Raw genomic sequence first — 22,157 nt, 5'->3', positions numbered from 1 at the left:
TATTTTAAGGATACTATGGAAACATTTAGTTTGTTGCAGAACCAAGATTTATGTTACATAAAAATGGAGTATTGAGAGGACAGCAATTTTTGTGCATGAGTGGTCCCTGTGGGTATTGTGGAGGCATACCTTGCGGTTACCTTATCTACGGCAACATGTCATAACTCAACTTACCTTATACATACCTTGACGTGTATCCAAGTGATCCATAACCCAATGCAGGCTCTAAACTGCTTCATCATGGACCTTTGCTTCTCCTTGTCCTGTCATTTTAGTTGGAGAGGAAGATGGAAAATTCCTCTATCTGCTAGCAGAAAATCCGCTCGGTATAATGTGAAGCAGAAAACAAAATTTGTGATGCTTTTTACAAGTAAATCTTTGATTCGATTGGGAAAACCTTTTACTGTATCACTCTGTTAACGGCTGTAAAGACCTTGTGGTTCCGCCTCATACCACCACTTGATAGTGGTAGAATACATGGAAACAGGATCGGGAAAAGCAGCAGCCCTCACTGTGGTCTTGGTCACCCTATGTTCCCTGGCAGGTCTGGACATAAAGGGAGGGCATACAATGAAGGGAAGAAGCACTCAAAGTAGTGCTTCATTACTCTGAAGCTTCCCCTCGGTTGTGTCTCGAGTCAACAACCTGGTAAGGAAGACATTACAGTGTTCATATTACTGTAGCCAAATTGATATATAAGGGAGGAAACTTGTCCGAGCAGTATGCATATTAAAGGAGAGAGGGTCATGGGTGCAGGTGACAAACTCAGACTGACTATTGAAGACTGCAAGCTTTGAACAGCATTTGTGTAGTGGATAGATAGCCGACCACACAACTGTAAAGATAGCCGACCACACAACTGTAAAGATAGCCGACCACACAACTGTAAAGATAGCCGACCACACAACTGTAAAGATAGCCGACCACACAACTGTAAAGATAGCCGACCACACAACTGTAAAGATAGCCGACCACACAACTGTAAAGATAGCCGACCACACAACTATATAGATAGCCGACCACACAACTGTAAAGATAGCCGATCACACAACTGTAAAGATAGCCGACCACACAACTGTAAAGATAGCCGACCACACAACTGTAAAGATAGCCGACCACACAACTGTAAAGATAGGACACACTAGGTAGATTAAGGGCAGCAAAGATCTGGTTTGAACCTCCCTGACCCCTTCTCTCCTGAGGCTGGGTATCTGGAAATATAATGATGAAGAATGCAATTAATGTTGCTGACTACTCTCTCCCCCCCCCACCTTTTCTTTTCTGATCCCTCTCTCTCTTTTAACCCTTAAGCTGCTAAGGGGTCCTGAGGAGATTTACACCCCTGTGCACAAGAACAAAATTCTAAAAAAATCATTTCGTCTTCTAAAAATGTTAATTTTTGTTCCCTGAGCACGGGAAAAAAATATTGCAAGTGACATATTTTGGGCGCAATAGACCGAGGAAGTCTGGCAAATTGTGGGCGTTGACAGAGCGGTCGTCAGAGCCGGTCAGCGTCACTCGAGCTGACAGGTGGGAGTTGCCACAAAGATATTATTATCTAATTATTTCAATGTCTGATTTTTTCTTCATTTTTTTTTGCAGTAATATTATTCAATAGTGTGTATTGTGGTATATTTATATAATAAATGGGGTGACTCATCGCTATACTCAAAAGTATGGTGTGCATATTAGTGATTCAATTACTATGTTCATAAAACAACAAACAAATAGTTTTGTTATTACTGTACACTCTATACAGAGGTTATTTTTAAGTATCTGCATGTCTTGTTTCTCCATAACGAACCACTAAGTTGGTATTGAGAGTCGAAAAGCAACAAGGAGTGGCTGCCACACACCAGCCAGCCACTCGTTGCCTCTCCCTGAACAACGCCTCACCCACCCACTTTCTCCTCCCACCATCCTGTTTTAAGTTTTATTCACAATATACAGACGTTATATATAAGTATCTACACGTTTTGTTCAACACAACTGTACAACTAAGCTGATAGTCAGTTCAGGCACTAAGAGTCGTCGCTACACTGTCAGCTGGCGGCTGCCTCCCTCACTCATTCAAAGTCACATGTACTAAATTTCTTCCCCAACAATACTGTTTGCAGTGTTATTACACTACATACACATATTATATATAAGTATCTACGTGTTGTCTGCACTGTAACTGTACACCTAAGCTTGTAGGGTGCCCAAAGAGCATAGTGGCCACCCTCTACACAGCTGGACAAGTCATGCAGACGACGCCACCTCCGTCACCCAAATGGCTCCTCCCAACATAATCCTTTTGCTGTTATTACACTAATACACACATTATATATAAGTATCTACATTTGTGTTCACCATAGAGAACCACTGAACTGGTATGGTGAATGCAGACAATAACAGGTGAGCACGCAGTCAGTAAACGATGCTGTCTCCCTCGGTCCCTCAGCATCACTCCTCCCACAGCGCTAATTATTACAACAATCCTGCTATTATCAAAACCTGCTATTTTATCACGGTCAGGGGTCATCTGTAATAATGTCATCTCTAAATAATATCGGTTATATATTTTGACATTTTCTGGCGATGCTGTGGTCACAAGCTGAACAGCAATGCTGTTTGCTCATGCTGCGTGTGCCAGCCTTTGTTGCTCTAACAGTACTGTGCCTCTCACACCTGAGAATATTGCCCATGATTTTTTTTTTTTTTAAATGGTGGTGTCTGTTTACAAGAGCCCTGAGGAAGCTAATGTGAACCCCGTGTAGTCGCGGGCCATTTGAATCTTGCCTGGCACCCTATGGCGTATATATATGCCATGCGCAGTTTAAGGGTTAAAGTATGCTGGTTGTGACAAGTTCATTGGGAATAGTATTCCCTCACACAACTTGATGTTTCGCTCTGTCCAGGACCATTATCATCACTTACAGTACTCTACTTTATTGTCAGAGGTGTAGGTTGGGAGTCTAATTTTCAACCACATTATTAAGACTTACTCTCTGCAATAATATTAATGGTCATAAATGAACACACTACAAGTTATGTCATCCCACCTCTGGACATTATTTGAAATGAGCAGAAGATGTAGAAAGGATGAGCTGTGGTAGTGTTACATGCTTGATGTAGACGATGTCATCTGGTGTGGAAGAGCTGTTTTTACCTCACCTTCATATTTATTCATTTGTCACCATCGCTAGGCAAAGGTTAATCACTAGTATAACAATATTGGGAGGACATATTAACAGCAATATGCATAAAAGTTAATGTTTTACAGACCAAACCTAAGCATCTGTGTTAGTCATCTGTGCAGGAAATAAACTCCTAATATTCTATTGTCCCATCGTCTGGCACACTGCATTTAATTTTGTAAAAGACCATTTTGGTTGGTGTATGGTGAGAAAACTGAAATAGTTCCAGTCCCAAAAATGTTATCATAAGAGGTTTTCAGTTCATAGTTTCTTGGATGAGAGACAAACTCTAAATACAGAATGTATTTGAAATATAGATACTGTAAGTTGTTTTTATTGGTACAGTTGTACAAGTATAGTAAATTGTCTAATCTCTCTCAACATTATTTTATCAACAGCTACAATTAGAAGACAACTTCTTCCACAACCAACACTCATCAGTTCGCAAAACTACCGACTTCATCATCGAACGCGTATCTTCAAATGTCATCAAGAATATTCGCACCAAGATCATCCCGGAACAACGAGAATCTGCTTTAGAAAAGGTTAGTCGATAAAGATGTATGCTGTAGAGCGTGTCATGAAGGTTACCTCCTTGATAGTAAGAAAAGCGACACGGCATGATAAGTTGTGGCTGTAAGTTAGCTCGGAGCCACATTGCCCATAAGACGTTTCCTACACCTTCCTTTCCTTTTGAGTAATGTATAACTTATGGGGTAATTATGGCTCTTAATTATTTTAGTTAGCCATGGAGATGATCTATTTTAATAGAGATATTAACCCCAAAAGTGCTTGTGAGTACTTAGGGTGTTGTTGTCCTGAGCTGCAACAATAATCCCCAGCAGGTGGAGCTGAGAGGGTGGAACTATCTGCTGGGTGGCACTGAGAGGGTGGAACTGTCTGCCAGGTGGTGCTGAGAGGGTGGAACTGTCTGCCAGGTGGTGCTGAGAGGGTGGAACTGTCTGCCGGGTGGTGCTGAGAGGGTGGAACTGTCTGCTGGGTGGTGCTGAGAGGGTGGAACTGTCTGCTGGGTGGTGCTGAGAGGGTGGAACTGTCTGCTGGGTGGTGCTGAGAGGGTGGAACTGTCTGCCGGGTGGTGCTGAGAGGGTGGAACTGTCTGCCGGGTGGTGCTGAGAGGGTGGAACTGTCTGCCGGGTGGTGCTGAGAGGGTGGAACTGTCTGCCGGGTGGTGCTGAGAGGGTGGAACTGTCTGCCGGGTGGTGCTGAGAGGGTGGAACTGTCTGCTGGGTGGCGCTGAGAGGGTGGAACTGTCAGCCGGGTGGTGCTGAGAGGGTGGAACTGTCTGCCAGGTGGTGCTGAGAGGGTGGAACTGTCTGCCGGGTGGCGCTGAGAGGGTGGAACTGTCAGCCGGGTGGTGCTGAGAGGGTGGAACTGTCTGCCGGGTGGTGCTGAGAGGGTGGAATTGTCTGCCGGGTGGCGCTGAGAGGGTGGAACTGTCAGCCGGGTGGTGCTGAGAGGGTGGAACTGTCTGCCAGGTGGTGCTGAGAGGGTGGAACTGTCTGCCAGGTGGTGCTGAGAGGGTGGAACTGTCTGCCGGGTGGCGCTGAGAGGGTGGAACTGTCTGCTGGGCGGTGCTGAGAGGGTGGAACTGTCTGCCGGGTGTTGCCGAGAGGGTGGAACTGTCTGCCGGGTGGTGCTGAGAGGGTGGAACTGTCTGCCGGGTGGCGCTGAGAGGGTGGAACTGTCTGCCAGGTGACGCTGAGAGGGTGCAACTGTCTGCCGGGTGACGCTGAGAGGGTGCAACTGTCTGCCAAGGGGCGCCAGGAGGGTGGAGCCGTCCATCAGGTGGCGCCAGGAGGGTGGAGCCGTATACCAATTCCAGGTCCCTGAATACAATGTGGGTCAACTCCAGGCATCCAGTCGAGCACAAATCTGGGAATGCTGAACAAGGGCAGACCTAGCTTAAAAATGGCAGCTGAATGATAAGCTTTTATTTCAGAAGCAGGACTCGGGATTGTAGGTGTCACTAACCCGGCAGGCAGCATGGTGGAGGCAGAAATAATTATTGTTTCAAAATAGCGAACCGACAAACATCCCTCAAACTCGCAAATAGCAAGAGCAGCATTGATGGACAGATCCGTCAGAAGCACTTCAAAAACTTTTAGTGGAATTACCACAGCCTGAAGGAAATTAGCCAAAGAGGACAACCAGCCACTGAAGATGCTCACCGGAAGAACAGTCATGGAATGCAGCCACAAATACTGCTATGGCATGCCGTATGAACAAGCACATAAGCCCAACTGAAATGAATGCCCCCCAGCCATGGGTATAAGCAGAGGAGTTGAAAACTTTTGAATCACCTGAGGTAAGGCACTCCTTCCCAGTAGCCTAGGCTTGAAAGGATGAATTCCTGAACACTCAAATTTTTGTGAGATTCAGTGAAGAAAGCATTGATATAACCAGTCTACACAAGAAGTTGGTAAAATTAGATACTATAATGAACTCATGTAGAAATAATTAGTAAATTGAAAGAAAGTAATGACTATTTGAATAGCAAAGTTATATGTCTTGTGGGTTTAGTGAAAGACATGCAAGGATAAAAATCAATTGGAAACAAATTGCAAAGTAATGGAAGAAGAAAGTTAACTCTTAAAAATAGCTTTGGAAGAAGTTAAAGTAAATTTAAACATAAATGACTACAATAGGTTAGGCAAGGAAATTCAACAGGAGAAACAGCTTTTGTCAGCACAAATGGAGAAAGTTACACAGGGAATAGAACAGTGCAAGAAAGATATGCAACTCACCTATGCACAAGTGGCCAAGGAGTTGGAAAAAATTGAAGAAGCAGTAAAGGAAGCCAAACACTGCAGCAACCAAGATAAAACAAACATTAGGCTGGAAGTGAGAAAGGAATTGGCATCAAATCCGAAGTTGGTGCAAAACTCAGTTGATCGGAGTAAGTCCCTGATCATTTTTGGTTGCAAAGAAAAGGAGATAACATCTAGGTCAGAAAGAGCTGTAGAAGAAGCGAAAGTAGTAGATAAAATTGTTGGCCTCGTAGAAGGTCTTACTACCATAGAGAATGTGTGCGACTACAGGAGAATAGGCAGATACGTAAAAGGGAAAGATCGACCTTTAAGGATCACCCTAAACGGTGCCAAACAGATGGAAGAAGTACTAAGGAATGCTAGAAAATTACAAAGTGATGAGGATGGGAAAGTGTGGTCAGTAAGACGAGATCTTTCAAAAGAAGACGGAGACAAGCTGAAACTGAACCTTGCCGAGGCAATACGTTTAAATGAAAGCAGGAATGAAGAAGAAATCAATTCTTTTTTCTACAAAGTGTTAGGGGTAGGCAGACCAGTAAAGTGGTACATAAAGGCAAACCAACAAAATCAATAGAGAGAGAGGGAGTGAAGAATAAGAATAGGGGGAACAAGTTCCTGAAGATTGCATACACCAACATAGATGGAGTGAGATCGAAGATACTGGAGTTAAGTGATGTAATACAGCTGCAGACACCAGACAGTGTTGCACTCTGTCTGGAGACAAAACTTGAAGATGTTATTATAAATGAGGTCATATTCCCAAGGGGCTACTCAGTTTGGAGATGGGACAGAAAAATTAGGAAAGGCGGTGGCGTTGCTGTGCTGGTGAAAAAACACCTAAAGGTGAAGGAAATAATGACTGCCAATCCACAAGAAGTTGACATAATAGCACTAGAGATCTGCCATGAGGATGATAAACTAATGATCATAAATGCATATAGTCCACCGCCAAGCAGCACATGGTCAAAGGAGGAGCTAGATAGTAAACGAGAAGGTCTTATAACAATAATGAGAGAGATTATAGCGAGAGCGGATAACGATAGATCACGACTGTTGATAGTCCGTGACTTCAACTTGAAATCTATAGACTGGGAAGCATATGAAGCTAAAACAAAAGATTTTTAGACCTGTAGATTTGTAGACCTCATCCTGGAAACATTCTTGTATCAACATGTTAAACAAGCTACGAGGATGAGGGAAGGAGACGTTCCCTCTATGCTAGATTTGATATTTACTAGGAAGGAGGAAGAAATATTTGACATTCAGTACCTTCTTCCCTTGGGTAAAAGTGGCCATGTCTTTTTGGGAATAAAGTATGCAATGCGTTATAATCTGGAAGAAAACAAGGAGATCGAAGCAGTTGAAAAACCTGACTTCAGGAGAGGACATTATGGCAACCTTAGAAATTCTTTTAGTGAGTATAATTGGACAGTCTTGTTGCTAGGGAAGGAAGTGAATGAGATGTATGTCAAGTTTTGTGAAATATATGATAAAGGCACAAAAAAATTTATACCAAAACAGAGATGCAGAACTAGGAAACAGGATTGGTTCAACAGAAATTGCGAGAGGGCCAGAGACCGAAAGACACAAAAATGGAATCAATTCAGGAAGAGGCCAAACCCCCAAACATACCAACGATACAAAGATGCGAGAAACAACTACACGGCAGTGAGGAGAGAGGCAGAAAGAAATTTTGAAAAAGGGATTGCAGACAAATGTAAAACAGTACCAGGTCTATTCTATAGATTCATAAACAACAAATTGCAAGTAACGGATAATATTCAGGGGTTGAAAATGGGAAATAGATTAACGGAAAATGAAAAGGAAATGTGTGAAACACTAAACGAAAAGTTCCAAAGTGTGTTTGTACAAAATGAAATCTTTAGGGAACCAGACACAATAAGAATTCCAGAGAACAACATAGAGCACATAGAGGTGTCTAGAGACGAAGTGAAAAAATGCTCAAGGAGCTAAGTAAGAACAAAGCAGTTGGTCCAGATGGAGTTTCACCATGGGTTCCGAGAGAATGTGCACCTGAGCTCAGGATTCCACTTCAACTGATTTTTCAGGCATCCCTGTTTACAGGAGTTGTAGCTGATGTGTGGAAAAAGGCTAACATAGTTCCAATCTACAAAAGTGGAAGCAGGGAAGACTCCCTTAATTACAGACCTGTATCATTGACAAGTGTAATAGTCAAAATATTGGAAAAAAATAATTAAAACTAAATGGGTAGAACTTCTGGAGGAAAACGATATAATATCAGACAGACAGTATGGTTTTCGATCTGGAAGATCCTGTGTAACGAACTTAGTTTTCATGATCGAGCCACAGAGATTTTACAGGAAAGAGATGGTTGGGTTGACTGCATCTATCTGGACCTAAAAAAGGCTTTCGACAGAGTTCCCCATAAGAGGTTGTTCTGGAAACTGGAACATATTGGAGGAGTAACAGGTAAGCTACTAACATGGATGAAAAATTTCCTAACTGACAGAAAAATGAGGGCCGTAATTAGAGGCAAGGTATCGGATTGGAGGAATGTCACAAGTGGACTACCACAGGGTTCAGTTCTTGCACCGGTAATGTTCATTGTCTACATAAACGATCTACCAGTGGGAATACAGAATTACATGAACATGTTTGCTGATGATGCAAAGATAATAGGGAAGATAAGAAACTTAGATGATTGTCATTTCCTGCAAGATGACCTGGACAAAATAAGTATATGGAGCAATACTTGGCAAATGGAATTTAATGTTAATAAATGCCATGTTATGGAATGTGGAATTGGAGAACATAGACCCCACACAACCTATAAATTATGTGAGAAATCTTTAAAGAATTCTGACAAAGAATGGGATCTAGGGGTGGTTCTAGATAGAAAACGGTCACCTGAGGACCACATTAAGAGCATTGTGCAAGGAGCCTATGCTACATTTTCTAACCTCAGAATTGCTTTTAAATACATGGATGGCGAAATACTAAAGAAATTGCTCACGACTTTTATTAGACCAAAGCTGGAATATGCAGCGGTTGTGTGGTGCCCATATCTTAAGAAGCACATCAAGAAACTGGAAAAGGTGCAACGACATGCTTCTAAGTGGCTCCCAAAACTGAAGGACAAGAGCTACAAGGAAAGGTTAGAGGCATTAAATATGCCAAAACTAGAAGACAGAAGAAATAGAGGCGATATGATCACTACGTACAAAATAGTAGCAGGAATTGATAAGATTGATAGAGAAGAATTCCTGTGATCCGGAACTTCAAGAACAAGAGGTCATAGGCAGGCGATGAGTCACAATAACGTGGCTCACGTATCCCTCTAGAGTATGGAGTGATGGAACTGTCGAGCTCTGGAGGAGTTCACATCAGATTCCTAGGGTCGCCTTTCCGAGAATGACAAGATGGAGCTCAAAGCGAGACGACTGAGCACACTCCTCGTATCCCTCAAGTTAAACCTTTCTCACAGAGCACCATTTAGAATGCAGTTTCAACCATATGCATGCATTTAATTGGTGTGGTCTGGTCAACAAGAGGTCATAGATTTAAACTAACGAAACAAAGCTGCCGGAGAAATATACGAAAATTCACTTTTGTAAACAGAGTGGTAGACGGTTGGAACAAGTTAAGTGAGAAGGTGGTGGAGGCCAAAACCGTCAGTAATTTCAAAGCGTTATGTGACATAGTGCTGGGAAGACGGGACACCACGAGCGTAGCTCTCATCCTGTAAATACACTTAGGTAATTACACACCAGAGAAAGCAAATCTATTGGTACAGGGAGAGTGCTATTGAGCTCTTGAGGGAAGAGATCCTCGGCCCATACAGCCTGAAGCACAAAGTGAGCCTAGTTATCATAACAAGCCGAATAGAAAACGTGCTCATGAAGCAAACATGAAACTTAAATAGACAAGCAAATGGCCCCTCGGGACAAAGTGCAAAGGCAGCCAGCACTTAGAATAGGAACACAAGGACCTGCTATTAACGACCGAGGAGCACTACAGTGATGTTGATAACACTGTATCAGCAGCAGAAATGGCCTGAGAGTGTTGGCAGAGGGGTAGGGGGCTTTGGGCTTCCAGGTGGTGGTTATTGGGACAAACAGGTTCGAGCTGGATTTGAATGTTCTGATTTTTGTTTTAAGTTGTCGGAAGAGCTCTTTAGCTGCTTTGAGGAGGCTTTTCTGTGCAGCTATGTGCAGCTAGGCTAGGTCAGGCATGCATGCTGTGACAGGGGTTATCAACAAATAGAATACCTAGAGCAATGACAAGATCTTGAGGAGATCTTGCCAGATACATGTTATGTCTGATCTCTACTTGGTGGTGCAGGAAAATCAGTGTAGTTGGTTTATTAAAATAATTAATTTTGATAGGGGCTAGTTACAACGCAGAGGATACGTTTGTGGGACCGATCCAGCAAAGGTCTGCAATATGAGGGAGAAAGGAATTTTTCAAACACAATGTGCTTAACATATGAATTAATTCACTAAAATAGAATACAAAACAAAAATATATGTAGAAATGGAAATAAGGATAATTGTCTATTTTAAGAGGTCATCGGCAAATCTAGACACAGTATTCTCTCTTGCTAATGATACAGTACCCAGGTGATGTAATGCAATCACTGGTTTTCAAACACAAACCAGTGCTGTATGCAAGCGACAAGTTGTTTGGGAAATTATTTGCATGCACAATAAAACTGGCATGTGTTGTAAAGGCAGGCATACACCTCGCAGGGGTCCTGCTAGAAATGGCTGCACCAGATCTCAACAAGAAACACCACTTCAGCTCACCTGGGTCACATGTAGCGCCACAAAAATGTAAGCAATAGTGTACGCAAATAATTAGTGGGCTTACTCATCAGCCGGCTCATACACACACACTTATACACGCACATTTCTTATTGGTATCTTGGTGAATGGAGCCCCCCACACTGTATCTTCTCAACTGACACATGGGAGTTGAACAGATCACAGGAGTTACGCTTAGAGTATGGAGTGATGGAACTGTCGAGCTCTGGAGGAGTTCACATCGGATTCCTAGGGTCGCCTTTCCGAGAATGACAAGATGGAGCTCAAAGCGAGACGACTGAGCACACTCCTCGTATCCCTCAAGTTAAACCTTTCTCACAGAGCACCATTTAGAATGCAGTTTCAACCATATGCATGCATTTAATTGGGGTGAACTCTGGCCTTCACTGATGTGACTGGGAAAGGGTTACCAAAATATTAGTGAGGGTCATGTTAGCAGTACCTACCTGATTACCTGCCACACTCAACAGCTAAACTTGCGGGCGGGCGGGGGAGGGGGGGAGACTTCCCCATGATTATACAGGTGAGCTGTATAAATTGCCATGTGCTAGTATAACCAGATGTCATATGTCATTATGCATACAATTTCTGAACTGCTGTTGTGATCTCTGAACCATAGACACCTGACAGGAGGTACTCGTGTCCTAGGATAATGGTGAAAAACCAATGCTTAATGCCTTGCACAGCACAGCACAGCACAGCACAGCACAGCAGCATGAGGTACAAGTCTAGCTGAGAACTTTTCACCCACAGCTTCATTGACTTTCTAGATGCTTTCCCAGTGGGGTGGTGGAATGTCATTTACTCTCTGCACCTTTATGAGAGGGACCAAGTTCTGACTCTGGTCTACCCGGTGGGCCAAACAAAACTGCCACGGTTGATGTGACCTAGTAGCTAGGAGCAGTCTTGGCGAGACAGCTTCAGGAAGCCACCAGAGGACTCCCTCAGAAACTTCTTTTGAATGTATATAATAAATCTAGATCATTTAAGATGGCTGCCATTGGTGAATAATGATTGCTAAAAATATTTAATGATTGTTTTACATCTCCTATTTTCTATCTGTTTCTATCAGTTAAAAGAAGTTATTGAGGATCGGATGCAGAATAACCCTTTGTGTGTGGAGCGTACAAGAGATACCGTACAAAAGCGTCTAGTGGAACTGAGTCAGGAGATGACCATGCAGATGAAGACTCGGTGCTTCCAACTAGCTCAGCAACAGTGCACAGAGCAGATCCTCCCAGCTTTTTCATTACTTCTTCCCGAGGATATCTCCCCGCAGGTACGTGCCAGCCTCCTTTGTCAGAATTTGGCTATAAATTATAGTAGTTATCCTCGGTAAGGGGGCGAGGCGAGTGTTGTCGTACAATGTGAAACTGAATTTTTCCTATGGCATCATTCCTGGTGAACATGCATAACTGATATATATTACTTAAAATTTGTGATTAATAATATGATGCAAGGTAGGAAAATTGAATGCATAAAATTATAAATAATATTTTGGGTGATGCAACAAGGTAACCCACAATGAATGAGGCTCCTTTAAATTACTCTTTCAAATACAATACAATACAGTAAATTAAAATGGTAATTAAAATGGACCCCGTGTAGGTAGTCACCACATGTTTCCCCAAGACAGTCATGCCCCAGTGCAGCGGGAAGATTTGTGAATGCTTGAGATGCCTGGCTATAATTGGGGGATGGTTTCCCCTTGTCGGGGACAGGAAGCCTGTTGCACTAGTGCATCCTCAATTCAACGAATTGTGTGGGACCAACCCAAATTTGTTGCAGTGAGGAATTCGTTGCAATTGGAGATGCCTCCAGGAGGCCCAAATATGGGCCTCCTGGGGTCATCGAACGAACACCGGGAAATCTCAAAATGAATATGAAGTTGGGGCTTTGGGAAAGGGGCCATTCCCAAAGCCCCAATGCTTTCTTGTAACGTGTCCAGCTACGGAAATCATTTAAAATGTGATCGGAGCCATATTAACTTTCCTGTCCCCGGCACACGTTCCCTAGCCTACCTCTAGATGCGCCGAGTGTTTCCTGGGAGCTCGCGGCCAGACTCAAATGTGTATACTCTTTTCTCAGTTTTCTCACCTCAATTTTCATTTTGGTATCTTTTTGTTCACAATAGAATTCCCTACAGGGATATATACATACGAAGTCAAAAAGCCCAGCATGCCACCCTCACAAAAAACTCAAATCGGCCAAGGGTTACCCGTGAGTGTGCAACCCCCACCAAAATGTGTGTACTTTTTTCGGGATTCTCGCCTCAATTCTCGTGTTACGTCGTTCATATTGGTATCTATTTGTCTGCAATTGAATTCCCTTCAAGAGTATATGCATATACAGTCCAAAATCACAGTGCACCCCCCCCCCCTCTCCTTCAGCAAAGGAGAAAGTTGGCTAAGAGTTAGCGGTGGGCGAACACGCTTTTGCTCACCCGCTACACCTGCACACAAATGTGTGTAATCTTTTTAGTTTGATAATGTCAATTTTCGTGTTATGTCATTCATTCTGGTATCAATTTGTTTGCAATAGAATGCTTTACAGGGAAAAAAAGGCTGTACTTACTACCCAATGATGTTTGTAGACCTTGAGTTGAGCATTAGGCTGAACTACTCCACCGTCTCGAGGAAACTGTTTCCTGAAGCTGCTCAACCGATGTTTTATAGGTGGAGTGGATGGTGGGTAAGCATTACTGCTTATCCATCCAGCATGTCCTCTTGCGATGGTACAAGCCAGAGCATGGTGCAGCACACAGTGCCCCATCACACGACTTGCACTTATATTTGGTGTCCTTCCTTTTACAATTTTTGTAGCAAAAATGGTTCGCATCCAGCCCTTTCTGGATGTGAAATAGGGAATGGTTCAAGTTCCTGTTCAAATGTTCTTGTTTATCAACAATACGAGGGTTTCTCCTAGCAGTAGCAGCAGAAGGAATAATCTGACTCTCGTCTTCTGAGTCAGACGATGATTCGTCATGTGGAGGTGAAGATGGGAATAGTGGCCGCCTCACACCTGATGGTCCGGGTGTTGCAACATTGTCACCAGTAGATGTGCTCCCATCGTCATGTCCATCACCAGCATGTCTGATGTTCTCATTTTGGAAAGGACACTTCTTAGTCAAAATTCAGCAGTGACTAATGATGACTTCATGGAACTGTAGCAATGTGAGTTTCTTTGTATCGGTTGTGTAGTACTTGTATGATACAAAAGCATTATAGATAGACATTTGCATAAAGTAGAACGTGATTTTCTTCGTCCACTTGTGACATTTCTATGTGAAATGATAATATTTGTCCATTTGGTCAAAGTGATCAACATCTTTCATGTTATTGTAGTCACAGATTGCATTTGGTTTGTTCAAAGTGACCTGTTGCAATGAAGATGCTCCGTCTGGTTTGCGTACACGTTTCCTTTGTTGCACTTGTTGTGTATCTGCATTGTGGCAAGTTGTGATGAGTGAAATAGCTCGCCTATCTTTCTACAGAATTGTCGTTGTCTTCCCAGTTCCTGCATACACCTCAAAATCATAGATGTAACCACTTTTTTGATTCAGCTAGCATGTACAGCTTCACTCCATACTTATCGGGTTTATTTGGATTATAAACCTTGAAAGCTAGCCGGCCCCTCCATAATTTGTACTTTCACCCAAACAGATTTTTCTGAGGAATGTATGTTTTCTGTGGGGAGCCCCTACGGCTCTCTGGAGCTTATCGGTCAAATGTATGTTACGTTAGAACGGTACATTAGCTATGGAGTTCAGACCTACCAGGGACCAGCGCCAGAACTGGCCCCTTCAGAGAGGTTTCAGGGAGCAATGGCCCTGAAAAACCCCATTATGGTTGGGGTTTTTCCTTATCTGCCATCGACCGGGGGGGCCTCGGACCTCACCGCGCCGGCTGCCTTCAGTTCGTAAGCTAGTGTCAGCCGGGATAGACGCTTCTCTGTCCTCAAATTCCTGGGCGGTGTTTGCCTCGTGTGGCATTCTCTGCTGTCTTTGTGTAGTGTGCAGTGGCCAGGAGTACCTCATCAGTGCCAGGGCTGCATGCACTTAGGGGTTTCCTTCCCTGGTTGATACCTGGTTGATAGCTGGTTGATGGGGTTCTGGGAGTTCTTCTACTCCCCAAGCCCGGCCCGAGGCCAGGCTTGACTTGTGAGAGTTTGGTCCACTAGGCTGTTGCTTGGAGCGGCCCGCAGGCCCACATACCCACCACAGCCCGGTTGGTCCGGCACTCCTTCGAGGAATAAATCTAGTTTCCTCTTGAAAATGTCCACGGTTGTTCCGGCAATATTTCTTATGCTTGCTGGGAGGACGTTGAACAACCGCGGACCTCTGATGTTTATACAGTGTTCTCTGATTGTGCCTATGGCACCTCTGCTCTTCACTGGTTCTATTCTACATTTTCTTCCATATCGTTCACTCCAGTACGTTGTTATTTTACTGTGTAGATTTGGTACCTGGCCCTCCAGTATCTTCCAGGTGTATATTATTTGATATCTCTCTCGTCTTCTTTCTAGTGAGTACATTTGGAGGGCTTTGAGACGATCTCAATAATTTAGGTGCTTTATTGCGTCTATGCGTGCCGTATATGTTCTCTGTATTCCCTCTATTTCGGCAATCTCTCCTGCTCTGAAGGGGGAAGTGAGTACTGAGCAGTACTCAAGACGGGACAACACAAGTGACTTGAAGAGTACAACCATTGTGATGGGATCCCTGGATTTGAAAGTCCTCGTAATCCATCCTATCATTTTTCTGGCTGTCGCAATATTTGCTTGGTTATGCTCCTTAAACGTTAGGTCGTCAGACATTATTATTCCCAAATCCTTTACATGCTGTTTACCTACTATGGGTACATTTGATTGTGTTTTGTACTCTGTATTATGTTTAAGGTCCTCATTTTTACCGTACCTGGAATTTATCACTGTTAAACATCATGTTATTTTCTGATGCCCAGTCGAAAACTTTATTAATATCAGCTTGAAGTTTTTCAATGTCTTCAGCCGAGGTAATTTTCATACTGATTTTTGTGTCGTCTGCAAAGGATGATACGAAGCTGTGACTTGTATTTTTGTCTATATCTGATATGAAAATAAGGAAAAGCAGCGGTGCAAGAACTGTACCCTGAGGTACAGAGCTTTTAACTGCACTTGGACTAGATTTTATATGGTTGACCGTTACTCGCTGAGTCCTGTTTGACAGAAAACTGAGTATCCAGCGTCCTACTTTACCGGTTATTCCCATTGACTTCATTTTGTGTGCTGTCACGCCATGGTCACATTTATCGAAAGCCTTTGCGAAGTCCGTGTATATCACATCAGCATTCTGTTTTTCTTCTAATGCCTCGGTGACTTTGTCGTAGTGCTCAAGTAGCTGTGAGAGGCACGATCTTCCCGCTCGAAATCCATGTTGGCCTGGGTTGTGAAGGTCATTGGTCTCCATGAAATTGGTGACCTGACTCCTAATCACTCTCTCAAATACTTTTATGATGTGCGATGTTAGTGCAACTGGTCTATCATTCTTTGCCAATGCTTTGCTCCCTCCCTTGTGTAGAGGGGCTATGTCTGCTACTTTAAGTGCATCTGGTATCTCCCCCGTGTCCAAGCTCTTCCTCCACACTATACTGAGTGTCTGTGCTACCGGCATTTTGCATTTCTTTATAAATATTGAATTCCACGAGTCTGGACCTGGGGCTGAGTGCATGGGCATGTTTTCAATTTCTCTTTCAAAATTTAGTGCACTCGTGTTTATATCAGTTATATTTACAGGGGTTTGAATATCCCACATAAAGAAATTGTCTGGATCTTCCACCTTCATGTTGTTATTGGAGTGCTAAACATGTCCTCATACTGCTTTTTTAGGATTTCACTAATTTCTTTGTCATCCTCCGTGTATGAACCTTCACTTGTACGAATAGGTCCAATACTGGCAGTGGTTTTTGCTTTTGATTTCGCATATGAGAAGAAATATTTTGGATTTTTCTTTATTTCCTGAATTGCTTTCTGTTCTAACTGCCTTTCTTCAGTTTCATATGAGTGTTTCAATTTCCACTCGATTTCTTCAATCTCCCTATTCAAATTATTCCTTCTTTGACGGGAAATTCGTGTCTGCATAAGCAGTTCCGTTATTTTTTTTCCTGCATTTATAGTGTCGTCTGCGTTCTCTTTCTACGTTAGATCTCTTTCTGGCTTTCCTCAAAGGAACATGTTTCAGACAGACTTGATACACTTCTGAAGTCAGTTTTTCTATTCCTTCTGTAGGACTTGTATTACTTAGAACAGTTCCCCATGGAATGTTTGTAAGTTCCCTGTTTATTATCTCCCAGTCTATCCTTTTATTATTAAAATTGAATTTACTGAATAGCCCCTCTCGCTTTATCAACGTTTTAGGTCTATTCTGAGTATTGATGGTCGTTTGCACTTCAATGAGCTTGTGATCTGAGTATGTGGTATCTGATATCGTAATGTCTCTGATAATGTCTTCATTGTTCGTAAAGACCAGATCTAGAATATTTTCATTTCTCGTTGGCTCCGATATCTGCTGATTGAGTGAAAATTTGTCACAGAATCTAAGTAGTTCTCTAATCTGTGGTTGGTTAGGTCCTGATAGATTTCCTGGTATAATATTATTGTTTGCTATTTTCCACCTGAGACTAGGCAAGTTGAAGTCACCTAGGAAGATAATATCAGGTATCGGGTTCTCCAAATTATCAAGGCTATTCTCTATTTTGCTTATCTGTTCTGCGAATTCCTCAGCCGTTGCATCTGGCGGTTTGTATATTAGAATAATCACTAAATTTATTTTCTCTATTTTTAATCCCAGTACCTCTACCACCTCATTTGTAACGTTTAGGAGCTCCGAGCATACAAGGTCTTCCCTAATATACATACCCACTCCTCCATGTGACCTAATTTTCCTATCACACCTGTATAGGTTATATCCTGGAATCCAGATCTCACTGTCCAACAATTTCCCTGCATGGGTTTCTGTGATAGCTCCAAATACTGCATTTGACTCCGTGAGGAGGCCATTTATGAACTGTACTTTGTTGTTTGTTCTTGTTTTCAGTCCTTGTATGTTGGCAAAGATGAATGAGGTTACTCTATTAGTGATAGTTTGAATGGGAGACTTTTTCGGCAAGCCTATTATGTGTGGACATAATGAGTTTGTTCTGACCAGTACTGATTTTTGTAGGGCAGTTGTCTGTCGTAGTTGTAGTTCTCTTTCGGTGGGTAATTGTATCTGTAATTCTGGAACGCAAGTGGATCTGGCATCCAGTTCCATACACTCTCCATACTGCTCCTTTTGAATTCTCTGTCGGTCTGGTATAAAAAATTTATAGAGTTTCCTCCAATTTCATTATCCTGCTTGCCACTCTTTATGTAGCGTTCCGTGCCTTTCACGTGAAAGTGTGGGCAGCTGAGGTCATAGCATTTTCTGTCCTCCAGTGAGGTTTGGCACATGTCAGGATGGAAAAACCTACATATTGATCCAAATCGACACTCACCTTTCCTAAGCATATTTAAACATTTTTTGGGATGTCGGTAACTGCATTCTAATCCTTTCTTATTACCAGCATATCTATGTCTGCATATGCCCTTTGCATAAAATTTGCATAAGTCTGTCCTTCTGTTCTGAATTGCTCTATCGGGAACCGTCATAGTGTCTGTACCGATCGAGCTGTCAGTGCTGTCTGGTACACTTTCTAGTTTACTGTCATCTACATCCTGGCCTACTGAGTCAGAGTTAACAACTTCCTGAGTTTCAGCCTCGGTTTCATCCCTGACTATAGCCTCCGCCTCTGGTATATTAGAATTGTTGTTCCTTTCCCACTCCTTCTGGATGGCTGGTAGGCTTCCAATGAATGATGTTTTCTGATCATGCGTCATGTTATCTAGAAGGTTTTTTAGGATATTCCAAGCTGGCAGGTCATTTTTACACACCCAGAGCAAGTGGCCAGCTCTCAGTGCCGTAGTGTTACTCACTCCTGTACAAGCCGAATGGAATCTAGTCTTACAGATATAACATTCAATTCCCGTTACCTTCGTCTTTAAGGAGTTGTTACAGTGGCCACAAATTTGTTTATTTACTCCCATTTTTCCTTGTTTTGTTGTATATATCTATATATTTATAATATTATATGTATATTGTATATTTGTAACAATATATATGTTTATTTGTTCTACTGTATGGTCAGTACTTATTGCACGGTCGAGAGTGAGGGTCCCTAAGCGCCCTGTGAGTACTGTCCCTGCGTATCAGGGTTATCTTCTCTGGGGCGTTCGGGAATCCCTCCCGTAGGGGTTCTTGCTGCTTGGCATTTGCCTCGCCCTTGGCCAGCTGGGGCTTGGGGCCCTTGTTTGGCCTTGGGTAAGGAGTGGTGGTGTGCTGGTTAGGGCGTCAAGGTGTTGCGTGTCCTGCCACCTAAGCGGCGACCGGTTCCTGTTGCCTCTGGGGACAGTGTACTTTTGCAGGGTTTTTCATTTTTGTTTTTGTTTATCTGGTGGAGGTTCTGCCTCGTGGGTATAGTTCCCCTGATATTGTTTTGGTGACCCTTTGCTAGGACCCCGTGCTTGTACACGTCACAGGGGTTTTCAGTGTTATCTACCCTTGTTGTTTGGGTTTCTTAAGCAGTTAGCAACACCTTGCCCGAGCTTCCCGTAGTTGTTACCCTACGAACCCTGGAAACCCTTGTCGGGGCTCAGTGGACCCATGGATGCGTCTCCCGAGTTCCAGCCTGCCTTGTGCGGGTTTGAAGGTTGCAGTGTGCCCATGTCTCAGGGTGACAGTCACCTGTTTTGCCTCCGTCATGCTGCCTGTTGGGTCAACGACACCTTTGACCCGGAGTCTTGCGAGTCATGTTCTGCTTGTGCTCCAGTTTTACTCTGAGGATGTTCCTGTTAGGGTACAGGTAGCATCAGCGTTGCATGTTAGGTTTAGGTTATTGCAACGCGCTAGGTTGGTTTCCCACTCGGATGCCCCGAGGCTGCACCGTTTTGACTTTAGGGACCCTGACCTGGGGGTGTTCGACTTTGGCTCCTGCTGCGCCCCCTGGTCCTTTCCCTGTGGTTCTTTCTGCACCTCCCTCCCTCCCCTCCCCTCCTGTGTGTCCGGCTCCAAAACGTCTGAGGGTTTTCGCCTCGGCACAGGGTTTAGTTGGTAATGAGACTCGGGCTGCCTCGGGGGCTGCCACATCTGGGTCGGGGACGGAGGCATTTGAGCCGGTTCCTTCTGCCGAGGCTTCTGGGTCCCACCAGGAGACCCCTTCTTGTCTGCCTTTCCCTTGGACTCTGTCTTTTCTTCAGGGGTAGAGGGTTTGGAGGACGGCTCTGCCCTGGGTCCCGACGTGGGGGATTCTGAGGCTGGGGAGGAGTCAACCTGGTGGCCTTGGGCCCCCTGTGACCCCGCTTGGGTGCTTTTGCCTTCCTCATGGGGCTTATTGTTGCAGGGGGAGGGATTTTCTTACCCCCTTCACTGTATGAGTATGATTTGGGTTCGGCTCCTCGGGTTCAGTTCCGGGCGCCTTTGGGTACCTTGGATCCGTCTTTCCAGAGGTGTTTTACTTCCCGTATCTCCGCAAAGATGGCTCGGGAAGCTCTTGCTGCTTACCTCTTGCGAGACCCGGGTTATGCCTCTGAAATGGATCCGTCCTCGTTTGAGTTCGGTTCTTCTTCCCGTTTTTGGGTGCGTTTGGAGGTTCCGGAGTTTTCCTGGCTGGCAGACTGCCCTTTCTTTTTGTTGGGGGCGTGGCATGGGTTCTGTCGGACCCGCACGCTTGATTGGCGAGAAACTTCTGCTTTTATGCAGGTTTACCTGGGGGCGAGTTTGAGCACCTTAATGCATGCTTGTTCGCTCCCGTGCTTTCTCGGGATGTTGGCCTTTTCCAGCTTCACGTGCAGGTTCCTCAGCTTTCGGCTTCATTGGTTGCGGAGGAGTTGTGCGCCCATGGGCATTTGGCTTCAGTCTTGCATTTCTTTTCCCTTCTCGAGCTGTCTGCTGCTTAGCTTGAGGAGGATGTGGGAGCGTTGAGTGAAGGGCCTTCGTCTGGGGCGCTGACTTCGGCAGCTAGGGCGTCTGCTGCACTGTTGAAGCTCTTTGCGCCCATCCTGAAGGAAGTGGTGTCTCTGTTTTTTGCTTCTCGCCTTGCGTGCCGTCAGGCTGTGCTCGCCCTCTCTTTGGAATCCGCTTGGGCCCTGGCTCTTAGGTTTTCATCTCCGTTTTGTCCGTTGCTGTTTGCAGAGACTGGGGTGTCTCAGTTTCTGCATGCGGCTTCGTCTAGTTGTCCTATGGCGGACTTGTTGATTCTCCGAAGCGGTCGTTCTCGGCAGTTTCGGAGGGGTCGTGCCAGGGGTTCCGCTGGTCAAGGTGGGCCATTGGTGCCAGTTTCTGAGCCGTTGTTCCCTTCGGGGCCAGCATCGTCTGGTCAGCGCGGTGATCGCCCTGTTTGACGTTTGGATTCTCATAAGGGGCGTCGGCCCTTTCGCGGTTTGCCCCGTTGATGGGGTGATAGGGGGGGGGGAAGCTCGCTCTGTTTGCCCACGCTTGGTCCCACGATTTGTGGGCCTTTTCGGTCGTGTCATCCGGCCGACGGTGGCGTTGGGCGACTCGTCCTCCTTGGTGGGGTTCGGGGCTAATAGGGCAGGTTTCTTCCCCTGCGCTTCGTCAAGTCGTCTTGGAGTGGGTGCGCTTGGGCATGGTTGAAACGACTACGTCTCTCAGGTGGATTTCCCATTTGTTTCCAGTGCCAAAACAGGACTGTGCAGATCTGAGGTTCATTCTGGACTTGTCCCGTCTGAACCCCTGGATTCTTTGCCCCTCCTTTCGGATGACTACTGTCTCGGGTCCAGCTTCTGTTGGGGCTGGTGCCTGGATGGTGTCCCTGGACCTCAAGGACGCCTATTGGCACGTTCCTATTCATCCGGGGTTCAGGGGCTGGTTAGGTTTCATGGTGGGGCATCACGCTTACCGTTTTCGATGCCTACCTTTTGGCTTGAATCTGGCACGTCGCGTTTTCACGCATCTGACCCGGGTTGTGGTGACCCGTCTGTGTCTTCTAGGGATTCGGGTTTTGGCCTACCTCGACGACTGGCTTGTGTGGGCTCCCAGTTGGTCAGCTTGTCTGCTTGCCAGGGATATGGTTCTTTCGCAGCTTGTCAGGTTCGGGTTCCTGGTGAACTGGAGGAAGTCCCATCTGGTTCCGTCCCAGGTTCGGACCTGGCTGGGTCTTGTTTGGGATTCTCAGACAGCTTCCTTGTCTCTTCCTCCAGAGGCGTTGCTGCGGCTGCGGGACTGCCGTTGGCTGTTTCTGCGGGGGTCCCGGCTCACTTGGCGTTTGCTCGAGTGGTTGTGCGGGAGTCTGAACTTCGCCGTGCTAGTCTAC

The 22,157-nt window shown here is 44.7% G+C and overlaps 1 protein-coding gene across 2 annotated transcripts in view; it reads left to right on the top strand.

Moving 5' to 3' along the window:
* The window catches only part of dlt (codanin-1 like protein dlt), a 150,464-nt gene that overhangs the window by 55,186 nt on the left and 73,121 nt on the right, over window positions 1-22,157 (top strand). For both annotated transcript variants that reach the window (XM_069324547.1, XM_069324548.1), the window contains exons 12-13: window positions 3,578-3,724; window positions 11,846-12,052. In XM_069324547.1, coding sequence (XP_069180648.1) covers window positions 3,578-3,724; window positions 11,846-12,052 — 354 coding nt within the window. The remainder of the gene's footprint in view (window positions 1-3,577; window positions 3,725-11,845; window positions 12,053-22,157) is intronic.

This window comes from Procambarus clarkii, chromosome 14, assembly GCF_040958095.1.
Source record: "Procambarus clarkii isolate CNS0578487 chromosome 14, FALCON_Pclarkii_2.0, whole genome shotgun sequence".
Lineage (NCBI taxonomy): Eukaryota > Metazoa > Arthropoda > Malacostraca > Decapoda > Cambaridae > Procambarus > Procambarus clarkii.
Note: the sequence above shows the minus strand (reverse complement) of the source record. Positions and strands in the feature narration are given on the sequence as shown.